The sequence below is a fragment of the Trichosurus vulpecula genome, chromosome 1 (genome assembly GCF_011100635.1).
Source record: "Trichosurus vulpecula isolate mTriVul1 chromosome 1, mTriVul1.pri, whole genome shotgun sequence".
Classification (NCBI taxonomy): Eukaryota; Metazoa; Chordata; class Mammalia; order Diprotodontia; family Phalangeridae; genus Trichosurus; species Trichosurus vulpecula.
In genome coordinates this window covers 239763455-239777467 of record NC_050573.1, presented here as the reverse complement: position 1 = coordinate 239777467, position 14013 = coordinate 239763455, and the positions used below count along the sequence as shown (strand labels likewise).

Genomic DNA, 14013 nt, shown 5'->3' with positions numbered 1-14013 from the left:
CCCAAAGGGATATAAAACCATGCATACCCTTTGACCCAGCAATATCACTACTAGGTCTGAATCCCAAAGAGATTAAAAAAAAAAAGGAAAAGAACCTATATGTACAAAAATATTTTTAGCAGCTCTTTTCTAGTGGCAAAGAATTGGAAATTGAGGGCTTGCATGTCAGCTGGGTAATGGCTAAACAAGTTGTGGTATGATTGCTATACTACTGTGCTGCAAGAAATGACAAGCAGGATGATTTCAGAAAAACCTGGAAAGCCTTACAAGTGATGTGAGCAGAACCAGAACACTATACACAGTAACAGCAATATTATACAATGATCAACTGTGAATGACTTAGTGATTCTCAGCAATACAATGATCCAAGACAATTCTGAGGGATTTACGATGAAAAATGCTACCCATCCTCAGAGAAAGAACTGATGGAGTCTGAATGCAGATTGAAACATACTTTTTCAAACTTTCTTTTTCTTTTTGGTCTGTGTTTTCTTTTACAACATGACTAATATGGAAATGTTTTGCATGAAAGCACATGTATAACCTGTATCAAATTACTTGCCTTTTCAATAAAAGGGGAGGAGTGGGAGGGAGAGAATTTGGACCTCAAAATTTAAAAAAATGTTAAAAATTGTTTTAACATGTAATTAGGGAAAAATAAAAGACTAAATAATTTTTGAAAAAGGCAAGGAATCTGAAATAAGGATGCATGGTTTCATATAGAATCTCTTTGTTATATTATGGAATGCTCTATTTTGAGTGTTTTAAGTTCAAAGAAAAATTTTTAAAAACAAGTATTTTGCTTCAAAATCTGGAATTTTCAATCTGTCAGATATTTACTGTATTTAATATATTTTAATTAGCATGCTAGGTCAGTTTGCTGTTATTCGAGCATATATTTTAAAAATGTAAAAAGCAGTGGTACTAACACAGAAGAAAAAAGAACTATTTTAATAAAAATAGCATAAAGCAGAGAATTAAAAAAAAAACTTATGAAGCAGAATAGGTGAGCTTCCAGAGCACGCTTGTTTTTCTCTTCTATTTGGTTTCTGCTTCTGTTCCCAAAACAGAAATTGTGCAAAGATGGGATAGAAAAATAAATACACAGGAACACATTTATCTGTTACTGTAAGAAAACTGTATGTTGTACATAAAGTGAATTTTCAAGACAGCTAAAGCTGCCTACTTTAAATGCCAAAATATGTTTCTTCTAATCATTTTGGATGGAAATCTTTCTAAAATGTATCACACCATTTCCATACCTTTTTCAACAAAGCACATAGAAGAAAATTTAGCTGTTTCATGATTCTGTCAGTATTGGCTCTTATTCCACTGTTATGTTATACTTTCGAGGCTATTAAAGTGTGTAGCACTCTGGACATACACTAAATGGCTTTAAGTTGTTGGGTTTTTAAAAAAATTTGTCTGTTTTGTAGTAACTTTTTAGGCAGCTAGCTTGGAACAAGGAAAACTCATCTACATGAGTTCAAATCTAGCCTCAGACAATGACTAACTGTATGACCCTAGCCAAGTCACTTAATCCTTGTATGCTTCAGTTCATCATCTGTAAAATGAGCTAGAGAAGGAAATGGCAAACAACTTAAGTTTCTTTGCCAAGAAAAACTCAAAATGGAGTCACAAAGAGTTAGATACAACTGAAATGATTCAACAATCAGTGATTTAAAAAAAAATTTTAAAGGCTCTTCCTGGTTATAAGTTCTTACTATTGCTAGTCTAATATTGGCACTAGAGGTAGTCATTCTCTACAAACAAACATATTCTGGCTACTTCTAATTTGTTTTTCTTTAATGTGCAGTGGACTGGAAAATCTAGTAAGACAGAAAAATAAAAACACTGACAGTCTAACAGGCTGAGAAACCTTTGGGTTAAAGTCACATTTTATCATACAAGAATATCACTCTTCAGACTTGGAGACACTGGAAAGGTATAAGACATCTGTACTCCTTATTTGAGATTTCCAATAATCCTAACTGAAAAAGACCGAAATTACTCCAACTGTCCTATATATCATTCTTGCTCTACTAGATAACACAAGAGGTTCTCGTCATTCTTTTGTTTTCCCAAGTACAGTTAATTTATAATAAATATATGTCAGGAAACAGTTTGTGGGACTATCTAGATATGTGGCTCAAAAATGCCACAAGCCTCTATTTCTAAGTATATTTTCCTTCTGGCTTCTCCAATTTTTAAGTTCAAAGATCTATAAGGACACTGATGACAAATAATGATGTGGTTACAATTTTTTTCAAGATCAAAATTATCGTAAAATATTTATTCATTATCATTAGGGTCCCTAAAATTCTGTGGGTTCAGGTTTTGTGAAAACAATCTAAAGTTATAAAGTGGTCCTCTAGCTAAGACAGAATTCTGAACTATTTCAATACCACTCATAATCCTCATATATGCATATAGACATGAGGACCGACTTACTGAAATGAATAGGTTCATTTCACATTAGCAAAATATACTCAAAAACGCAAACTATCTAGATTCAACAGCATACCTAGTTTCAGGTCTAAAATATTTAGGCCATCAAACTATTTTTAATGATCAAATATATTTGGCACATCAAGTTATGCAAATATTTTACTAAGAGAATTCTGGGATATATCACTCATATAATGCTATAAAATATAGGTCTTAGTTAATACAGAGCATCAATTGGATATATCCATATCCATATACACATACACATACATATGTATAAATACAAAAGATATAAAATCAATTGCCAGGTGTCTAGTACCAAAAAATCCACATTGCTACTTGCTGCTTGTCCTAAATAAACAACAAGACTGATGACAGAAGGATGCCTTGCTACATCCTGCCTCAAAAAGTACTGGGATTTTGTCAAAGGTGGAAATAAGCACAACACTAAATGTATTTCTTCCTCTATGTAAATACACACTGATTAAGCAATAAATATGGTTAACTACACATTATCATATGTAGTTTCACAACGTAGGAGGACACTATAGTAACACAGATTTGATTAGGCAGCTGGAGCTTAGTTTTTTCTTCTTCATTAATGAGAAAAAAGAGAAGAAAGAAGGATGGGCAGAATACTGGTTTTAACTAAAGCACCATTCAACTATTTTCTTAAATTGTCCAGAATATATATATATATATATATATATATATATATATATATATATATATATATATATATATATATATATATATATATAAAAATAATATATACGTTCTAGAAAGTCTAGACTTTACTTATCATCTAAAATAAGAGAAACATTTCCCACTGGGTATTTGAGTATATAATGCTACTCTTTGTTAAAGCCAGGATCCAAAAAGTAAAAAATGTTCACTTAAAACTCACCTGTTAGACCAGTAGAATGTGAACTTGGCATAGATGAAAAGGCAGAAGTAGCACCTCCAAAAGGTGTCATCCCTGCTGAACCTCCAAATGGTGCCATGGAATGACTGGTAAAATTAACAGTTGATCCCTTTACTGAAGATGGCTGGCACACTGGGGTAAGTTCTGATCCAAAATGACTGACATTTATACTAATAGGCTCTGGACTGCTTTCAGTTCCATATTTCATAGTTGGACTTTTGACTTCCTTACTTTTAATGCACCCCATTGTTTATTCTACAAAGATGAAGAAAAAACAAAAGTAAATAGAAATATAACTATCAATGTGATTTTTAGAAGCCATAAAAATTATGTATGAAACAGCATGGTGCAACAGAAAGAATTGGCATCAGGACTACACGGGTTCAAATCCCATCTGAGACAGTTATTAGCTATATGACCTTGGGCAAGTCATTTTACCTGTGTGACCTCAGTTTCCTCATTTGCAATATGAGAAGAATAATAGTACCTACTTTATACAATTATTATGAGGGCCAAATGAGATAATGCATATAATTTTTTCTGTGAACCATAAAATGCTAAATGCAAGTTATGATCACTCCAAAAAGATATTACTGTATAATTCAACTTCAATGAATAATTTGAAGTAAAAAGGAATTGAATTTCTGAAATAAATGGATCTAGGGTTTACTCACTTCTGGCGGAAAAGACAATAAACATGTTCTCTTCATTTGACTTAATTTTTTGGTGTAGTACTATCATATTAAAAAAGTTATTATCTAAGAAGTACAGTGACCTCTACACAACTTATTAAAGACTAAATATTCAGGATTCTTGGCAAATACTATACACCACATAAAAATCTCTCTATTCCCTGCCAGATCTTTCTATCCACTCTGCCACATATATTCAACATAACATTAAAATATTCACTGATGAATTGGCCACATGAATAATTACTCTCTACTCAAACACCTTTCCCTTATTTATTATCAACTTTTACACCAGCCCATTGTATTAATGATCTCTGTTGGCCTCTGTCATAAATTATGATGATGTTTCAATAGAGAATAATTTTAATATCAAAGAATTAAGATCCCTTGGGAAAAAACAGCTAAGTCCTCAAATATTTATAGTTAAGCTGGGAAGATCAAATATGAAGGGAACAATATTATATTGAACTATCAAATGATTTTATTGAAACAATTATATGAAGGTCTAGATAATAGTCATACAGTATTCAACCTACCTCAGGCTTAGACAAAAGTAAGAAAAAAAATAACAGTAAATTATGATGAAAAAAATCAGAAAAATTAGATGTGAGAGAACAGTGACAACTTCGGAAAAACAATCTTAAAGAGTATAACACATATTTTTCAGGACTGCATGGCACATACACAAAAGCTAGGGTATAATCAACTTATAAATAAATGTGCAAAAGTAGAAAGGAACTCATAAATAAATGCAGAAAGGAATAATATATCTTTTAGAGACCACAATCCAATAAAAATGCAAACAAATAACAAAAGCTCCCAACAAAGTGGAGTCAGACTACCCACCTCAAAAATCAGGTGGATTTGGGTTAAATTTTGCCTCTGATGGGGGCGGAGCCAAGATGGCAGCTGGTAATCAGGGAATAGTGTGAGCTCCATACCGAGATCCTCCAAAAACTTATAAAAAATGGCTCTGAACCAATTCTAGAACGGCAGAACCCACATAACAGCAGAGGGAAGCAGGGCTCCAGCCCAGGACAGGCTGGATGGTCTCTGGGTGAGGTCTATCCCACACGGAGCTCGGAGCTGGGAGCTGGGAACGGAGTGGAGCAGAGCCCAGCCTGAGCGGTGTGGACCATACAGACCAGAAGCCTGGCGGAGGGGGTACTAGCGCCCTGAATATGTGAGCTGCGGCAGTTACGAGACTTCTCAACCCACAAACACCAAAGACTGCGGAGAAGGTTAGTGGGAAAAGCTGCTGGAGTGGAAGGAGTTCGTGGTTCGGCTGGCCCGGGGGCAGCGGAGGTGGGGCAGCTACAGCTGTTGTTACTTCCGGCTCCAGGCCCACCTGGTGGGAGGAATTAAGTGGCAGATCAGAGCAGGGGTGCACAGCCTGCCGAAGATCTAAGCCCAGTTCGGGTTGGGGGTTCTTGGGGAAGGAGCAGTGCTGGTGTGGCAGAGCTGGCACCTCCCCCCCAAACGTGGAACATAGAACTCTGTAATCTACAAGCAGTCATACCCCACTGAAAAACTCAAGGGTCGTTAGTTGGCTGGGAATATGGCCAGGCAGCGAAAACGCACCCAGATTCAGTCTCAGACTTTGCATTCTTTCTTTGGTCACAAAGAAGACCAAAACATACAGACAGAAGAAATTAATAAAGTCAAAGAGCCTACAACAGAAACCTCCAAGAAAAACAGGAACTGGTCTCAGGCCATGGAAGAGCTCAAAAAGGAGTTGGAAAAGCAAGTTAGAGAAGTAGAGGAAAAATTGGGAAGAGAAATGAGAAGGATGCGAGAAAACCATGAAAAACAAGTCAATGACTTGCTAAAGGAGACCCAAAAAAATACTGAAAAATACACTGAAGAAAACAACACCTTAAAAAACAGACTAACTCAAATGGCAAAAGAGCTCCAAAAAGCCAGTGAGGAGAAGAATGCCTTGAAAGGCAGAATTAGCCAAATGGAAAAGGAGGTCCAAAAGACCACTGAAGAAAATACTACTTTAAAAATTAGATTGGAGCAAGTGGAAGCTAGTGACTTGATGAGAAATCAGGATATTATATAACTGAACCAAAGGAATGAAAAAATGGAAGACAATGTGAAATATCTCCTTGGAAAAACCACTGACCTGGAAAATAGATCCAGGAGAGAGAATTTAAAAATTATTGGACTACCTGAAAGCCATGATCAAAAAAAGAGCCTAGATACCATCTTTCAGGAAATTATCAAGGAGAACTGCCCTGATATTCTAGAGCCACGGGGCAAAAGAGAAATTGAAAGAATCCATCGATCACCTCCTCAAATAGATCCCAAAAAGAAATCTCCTAGGAATATTGTTGCCAAATTCCAGAGCTCCCAGATCAAGGAGAAAATACTGCAAGCAGCCAGAAAGAAACAATTTGAGTATTGTGGAAACCCAATCAGAATAATCCAAGATCTGGCAGCTTCTACATTAAGAGATCGAAGGGCTTGGAATGCGATATTCCGGAGGTCAATGGAGCTAGGATTAAAACCTAGAATCACCTACCCAGCAAAACTGAGTATCATGTTCCAAGGCAAAATATGGATTTTCAATAAAATAGAGGACTTTCAAGCTTTCTCAGTGAAAAGACCAGAACTGAATAGAAAATTTGACTTTCAAACACAAGAACTAAGAGTAGCATGAAAAGGTAATCAAGAAACGGAAATTGCAAGGGACTTACTAAAGTTGAACTGTTTTGTTTACATTCCTACATGGAAAGATGATGTGTATGATTCATGAGACCTCAGTATTAGGGTAGTTGAAGGGAATATGCATATATGTATATATATATGTTTAGGTATATATATAAGTGAATGTGTATGTATGTATGTATGTATCTATGTGTATATGTATGCATGTGTATGTATGTATATATATGTGTGTGTGTTTTTATATATATATATATGTAAAAGAGAGAGAGCAGACACAGGGTGAGTTGAAGATGAAGGGAAGATATCTAAAAGAAATAAAATGAAATTAAGGGATGAGAGAGCAACATACTGAGAGAGGGAGATAGGGAGAGACAGAATGGGGTGGATTATCTCGCATAAAGGTGGCAAGAGGAAGCAGTTCTGTGGGAGGAGGGGAGAGGGCAGGTGAGGGGGGGAATGAGTGAACCTTGCTGTCATCAGATTTTGCCTGAGGAGGGAATACCATACATACTCAGTTGGGTATCTTACCCCACAGGAAAGAAGAGGGAGGAAGATAAAAAAAAAATAAAAGGGGGAGATGATGGAGGGGAGGGCAGATGGGGGTGGAGGTAATCAAAACAAACACTGTGGAAAGGGGACAGCGTCAAGGGAGAAAATTCAATAAAGCAGGATGGATTGGGAAGGTGCAAAATGTAGTTAGCCTTTCACAACGTGAGTATTGTACTGTCTCCCTCCTCACCTCCCCACCCCTCACTAGAGAAGGTCACTATTTGACATAGATATATAAATATATGTAAAACCATACTATGTGTACTTCTATTTATCAGTTTTCTCTGGAGATGAATAGTATCTTCCTCCACAGGTGCTTTGTAGTTGATTTAAGTATTTATAATACTCAGAATAACTTGGTTATTTACAGTTGTTCTTCAAATAATACTAATGTTACTGTATGCAACGTTCTCTTGGTTCTGCTCATTTCACTCTTCAGTATTTCATTCAAGTCTTTCCATGTTTTTCTAAAATCAATCAGCTCATCATTTCTTACAGCACAGTAGTATTCCATCACAATCATATATCACAACTTATTTAGCCATTCCCTTCAATTTCCATTTCTTTGCCACCACAAAGAGAGCTGCTATAAATATTTTAGAACATATAGAACAAACATTAGGAAAGAGACCTAATAGTGATATTGAAGGGAGCAATCCTCCAGGGAAAAAAATACCTAAACATTAATATAAAAAAATAAGAGAAAGATCAGATTAGCTAAAAACCTCTAGAAAACAAATAAATTAATAATAATCCCCTAATAGCACAGAAATACTGAAAACAAAATTACTATTCAGATAAATAAAAAGCATTAAAACAATAAGCCAATTTGATTTTTTAAAAAAGAAAGGAAAACTGAATTGCCAGTATGAAAAATGGGAAGAAATAAATGGGGAAGAAATAAAATCTGATAAAATTATCAGAAATTATTTTATAGTTTATATGTCAAATTATAATGAAAATCCAAATATCAAATGAAATAAATATTAACAAAAATGGTAAGTACTGAGACTAAATGAACCAGAAATAGAGACTGTACACAGTTTGGTACTAGAAAAAGAAAGCCATAAAAGAATTTCCAGAGAAAAATATCAGGCTTAGACGGGTGAACTGTATCAAAAATTTAAGGAACAATTTGTTCTACAAAAATTGAGAATGGCAGCGCATCAGCAAATTCTTTCTATGCAACAAATGTGTCCTGATATCCAAACCAGGGAGAGAAAAAGAGAGGAAAGGAGAAAGCCAAGAGGGGGAAGAGGGAAGAAGTAAGAAGAGGAAAAAAGGAAGAAGGGAGGGGGAGAGAGAGAAAGAGAAAGAAAGACCAAGAATTATAGACCAACATAACTAATATCACAAAAAATATCTGCAAATAAGCTAGAGTAGCATATATTTTAAAACATTCAACAGGATAGGTTGAATTTATAGCAAAAACATGCAAATGACTTAACACTGGCCAAACTACAAATATAACAAATCATATTATTTTTGTTATTCAGTCATTCAGTCGTGTCTGACTCTTTGTAAATCCTGTGGATCATACTGTCCATGGAATTTTCTTGGCAAACATACTAGATGGTTTGCCATTTCCTTCCTTAAAGGACTAGATGGTTTGCCATTTCCTTCCTTAAAGGAAACAGGGTTTAAGTGACTTGCCCAGGGTTACACAACTAGTAAGTATCTGAGGCCACATATGAACTCAGGTCTTCCTGACTCAAGGTCTGGAGCTCTATCCACTGAACTGTCTAGCTGCCCCTAACAAATTATATTAATAAAGAAAATAGCATGATAATATCAACAGATGCAGGAAGTATGACAAAACACAGCACACATTTATATTAAAAACACTAAAATTATAGGCACAAAAGGGCTTTTCCTTAATGATTAAAATGATCTAAAACCAACAATTAGAATATCTGCAATGGAGAAACACTAGAAACCTTTTCCATTAATATCAGAGGTCAAGCAAAAATGTATATTGTCTTTGGATAGTTCCCCACATAGCTACTTAGAACAACACAAATAAACATAATAGATGTTGTATGGTATTTTGATTTTTTAAACATTTTCCATCTACATTTTAATCTAATTGTGCCTGACTCTGTGTTGCAACAATTTGGCTAGCAGCTGCTGTGGGGATGAAAAACTAACACAAGCCCAACAACAAGAATGCTGCAAGCACAGATTCTTTTGATCTGCTTTACTCAGGAAAGTAGCACTAAGGGGTTAACAATCTTATTTCAATCCAACATACAAATATCATTCACTTAGTTCAGGGGGAAAAGCCAGCACCCTGAACTTCAGAGCAAATACAAACAAACATTTATAAACAGATCAAATACAATTCATAATTACCAACATCTGAGTTCAGCTGGGAGGCCCTTAGAGTGGCTGCCCAGAGTCCCGAGCCTCCAGGAGTGAGAGCCTACCTCTGGGTTTATATATCTTGTTCAGGGTCAAAGGTGAGTCACACATGTGACTCACCCACGTGACCTAAAATCGTCACAAAAATGCAACTTAAACCCACGTGGTCTAAAAGCCTCTGATGTCACAAATATGTCACTCAAACCCATGAAAACTAGGCTTTCCCTTGAGGCAAGGAGGTCATCAAGGACTCCTAATTTAATCAAGGAAACAAAGGCCAAACTCTTCAAGGGCACTTGATTGAATAAGTGCTAAAAGCCCATCTTGATTGCCAATACACTCTGGAGTTTTGCAGTGTTGCTGCCTAAGAATTTGACAACTCTGGTCTACACTATTATGTGATCTAGTGCTAGAAATGTTACCTATAACAATAAGCTAAAAAGAAACTTAATGAAAAATAGATATAACAGGAAAAATGATTTCTACTTAATAATAAAAGCATTTAAATGACACTTTAAGATTTACAAAGTGCTTTACAAATACAATCTCATTTGATCCTTACAGTGACCTCCTAAAGGAGGTGCTGTTATTATTCTCATTTTACAGCTGAGGAAACTGAGGCAGAAAAAGGTTAAATGACTTGCCCAGATCACACAAGGGCTGAGGCTGGATTTGAATGTGAATCTCCCTCACTTCATGTCCTGTGCTCTATTCAATGCACCACCTAGCACAATGAAGGTTAACTTAAGAGAACTTCAGTAGTTCAACAAAAAATCTAAATAATTTCATGTAACAGTTTACAAAAGTCATCAGCTGGAGGTTAAAGTGAGATATGAAATACATAAAATGCTTGAGAGTTAACCTCAGGTTAAGAGACACAGGATTCATAAGAAAACAAATAATTGAAAAGACTGTCATTGTTTATGGCTAGACCACACCAATATAATAAAATTGATAACATTGCCTAAATAAACTTATAGATTTTGTCCTAAAGTGCTGAAGGGCTAGAATAGACAAAAATATTATCAAAATTCATTTGTAGAATCAAAGGGTAGAGAATCTCAAAGGAAATAAAACAGATTTAAACAAGTATATTATTCTGCACCATAATAATCTTGAGATGGATACCTAACCTAACTATTTTAAAAAAATCATTAAAAATTAAGAGGCAAAAGGAGGTACTTTTGGCAAATATGGCTAAGTAATAAAGAAGATAAAAAGTGAAACAACCTTAATTATATAAAACTAAAATATTTTTGCATGAATAAAGTCAATAATTAGAATAAGAGAAGTTGGAAAACTGTAAAATATAACACTCATTTGATGAAAGTGATATTTACAAAATGTATATAGGAAATATACATTATCTACAAATGTTTTATACAAATATACATATACAAAATAGAAAAGTGACATAAATATCCAAGACTGAGAGCCATTTCCCCAATATCAAATGGACAAAAGATAATAACAGTTTTCAAAATTAGAAATCTGAACTATTATGAACCATAAGGAAAAGCACTCCAAATAACTTGAGAAAAAATGTAAAAAAAACCAAACAAGTATGAGGCTTTCCCTCATACCATCCAACTGGTAAAAGTGATGAAAGATGAGAGGGAGAAAAAAGAGAAACAATCATAAAAGTCAACAATAAAAGCAGTCTAAGAAGGCAAAAAAGGTCAAATATATTAAGACTGAGGAAAAGCTCTGGAAAGCAGAGTTATCATTAAGGGACAGAAAAATGAATCACCAACTAAAGTAAAAAGTTAAATTATGAGACATTTGTTCATCCTGGATACATTTTTGCTTCACTTAACTGTTGTCAGCAATGGCCATGACGTCTGTCAACTAATCAAACAGAAGAATACATGTGATTCTTCCATCTTTAAAAGTTAAAGACATCGGGTCAAATACATTTTTTGACCATGCATAAATACTTTAATCTTCACTTATAACTATATTGCTAAGCTCCAATTATCTGTGAAAGCATGAAATTTACTATTTCTACTGTGACAAATCCTTTAAAACTATAAATTTTGTAGATTACACGGGGCTTAAATTATAGCCACAATAACACTAATCAATTCCACTTACCCCCTCCTTTTTTGGGAGGCCTCCATCAGGTCTATTGTCAAAAATCTACCTTTGTATATAGCTAAAAGAAGCAAAGAAAAAAAAGGGAAGGCAATAATGCAAAAACTATCACAAGTTAGTTAAGTAGCCAAAATTCACAGTTCCCTGATTAATACACAAAAGACATCCTCCTATTGTCTGGTTATAGAAAATCTAATACAAGAGGAGGAAGAAACTCTGCTGTGCTCCTTTTTTCATTTCCTGGAGACACTGTGAAGAGCAAGAAGAAGGGTATGAAAAGCAGAAAAGAAAAAAACAACTAAAAGTTTCATAAGAGAGAAAAGTAAAAGTGGGCAAGGTATCTTGTATAGAGTGAGTCTCTCATCCTTTAGTAAGAAGTTATCATATTCAATTGCTATGAATGTTTATAGATGCTGTTCATTAACAAGGTAACATGTCATGACACTCCCAAGGTATTTTGCAAATCAGAAACATAAGATTCATGAAAGCTTCAGTTAAATTAATAGTAACAGTTCCATAATGAATTATTTAAGGAACTCGATTCTTTTCCAGCTGAAAAATAGTATAATTCAGAATATATTCCTCCTCCCTTATTGTTTTACCATTGTGTACCTTTGCAATCTCCTCTATTCCCGAGGTTTCCAATTTACTCTTCTACGAATACTCCCAAATCTTTATTGTTTCCTATTGTCTGTTAATGGCACTGTTATTATCCCTATCACCTTAGACTAGAAACTTCTGAATCATCTTTGACTTACTCTTTGTGTCATTTTCCAAAGTCCAATCTTAGGTGCTGTTGATTCTATCTTTGTTATTTCTCTTGCATCTAGCCTTTCCTCTCCATGACTAGCACTAGTCAGTCAAAAAGCATTTATTAAGTGTTTGCTTTATGTATTGTGCTAAGGCAAAAACAGTCCCTTTTCTCACTACTTCTACTATTACTTCTAAATACTAACTAGCATTTATATAATACTTTAAGTGTTTGTAAAGCATTTTACATGTTATCTAATTTGGTCCTAACAACAACCCTGTGAGTTAGATGCTATTATCACCCCCATTTTGCACATGAGGAAACTGTGGATGAGAGCAGTAGACTGATTTGCCTAGGGTCACATAACTAGGAAGTGTCCAAGACAGAATCTGAACCCAGGTCTTCCAGACACCAAGTCCAGGACTCCAGTTGTGACACCTAAATGATCACGTACGATACACAGAAAGTAAAGGATGGTAACCTCTGAGAGTCCGGTTCTAGCAACTAAGAAGGATTGCAAAGGGTCCTTTATATAAAATGGCTTTTAAGCTAAATCTTAAAGGAAGACAGAGATTCTAAGAGGCAGAAGTGAGAAAAGAGAAGACAACCAGTGCAAAGGTATAATGACAGGATAGTGAGTGTTCTATATGAGGAACAGGAAGTGGGACAGCATAGTTAGACTGCAAAATATGGGGGAAGGGGATTGGAAAGAAATCTAAATGTCGTATAAGACCATATAGTTGATCATGGAGGAAATAGAGACCCAGGGATTCGTGAGTAGAGGGGTAACATGGGTAGACCTACAATTTCGGTAATTGTGTAGAAAATAAGACTGGAGCTGGTAGAGATTTAAAGAAGGGAGTCCAATTACAAAGCAACAATAGTTCAGGTGTGAGGTGATGAAGACCTGAACCAAGGTAGCAGCTACATGAGTGGAGAGAAGACATATACAAAAGATGTTAAGTAGAAATGGCGAGACTTGTCAATAGATTAGATATATGGAGTGAGTGGAAGTGAAAATTTGAGAAAAACACTGAAGGGTAAATGGGCTTTTTCTGTTCTAGCTTGTGAATATAACTATCATTTATAATATTGAAATTCATAAGGCTCTTTCCAATAGAAAAAACCTACATACAGAGAGAATATTGGAATAAAACCCATTCATAATATGGAAAATGCCTGTAGTTAAATGTTAAATTTAAGGAAAACATGCCTTAAAGTGAACTTTCAAGAAAACTTCCTGAAGAAACTGGAAGGAACCAATCTGGTATTGTGACAAACACTTAACTACAGGCTAAAATGAGAAAAAAAAGATGATAGAAATAGTTAAAGCAAGTTATATAACCAGAATATTCTATGTAATCACAATGTAAAGTTTTTTAAAAGAATAATTTCTACCTTAGGTTTAAAAAGTTAAAGATGCTACTGGGTTCTTAAGAAGAGAAAGAAAGCTTATTAAAGGGGGGGTTGGAGCCAAGATGGCAGCTGGAAAGCAGGTACTTGCCTAAAGATCTCCCCCA

The 14013-nt window shown here is 35.0% G+C and overlaps 1 protein-coding gene across 1 annotated transcript in view; it reads right to left on the bottom strand.

The window, feature by feature from the left end:
• YES1 (YES proto-oncogene 1, Src family tyrosine kinase) overlaps window positions 1–14013 on the bottom strand; it is a 110313-nt gene that overhangs the window by 48110 nt on the left and 48190 nt on the right. The window contains exon 2 of the mRNA XM_036758884.1: window positions 3356–3628. Coding sequence (XP_036614779.1) covers window positions 3356–3620 — 265 coding nt within the window. The 5' untranslated portion in view covers window positions 3621–3628. The remainder of the gene's footprint in view (window positions 1–3355; window positions 3629–14013) is intronic.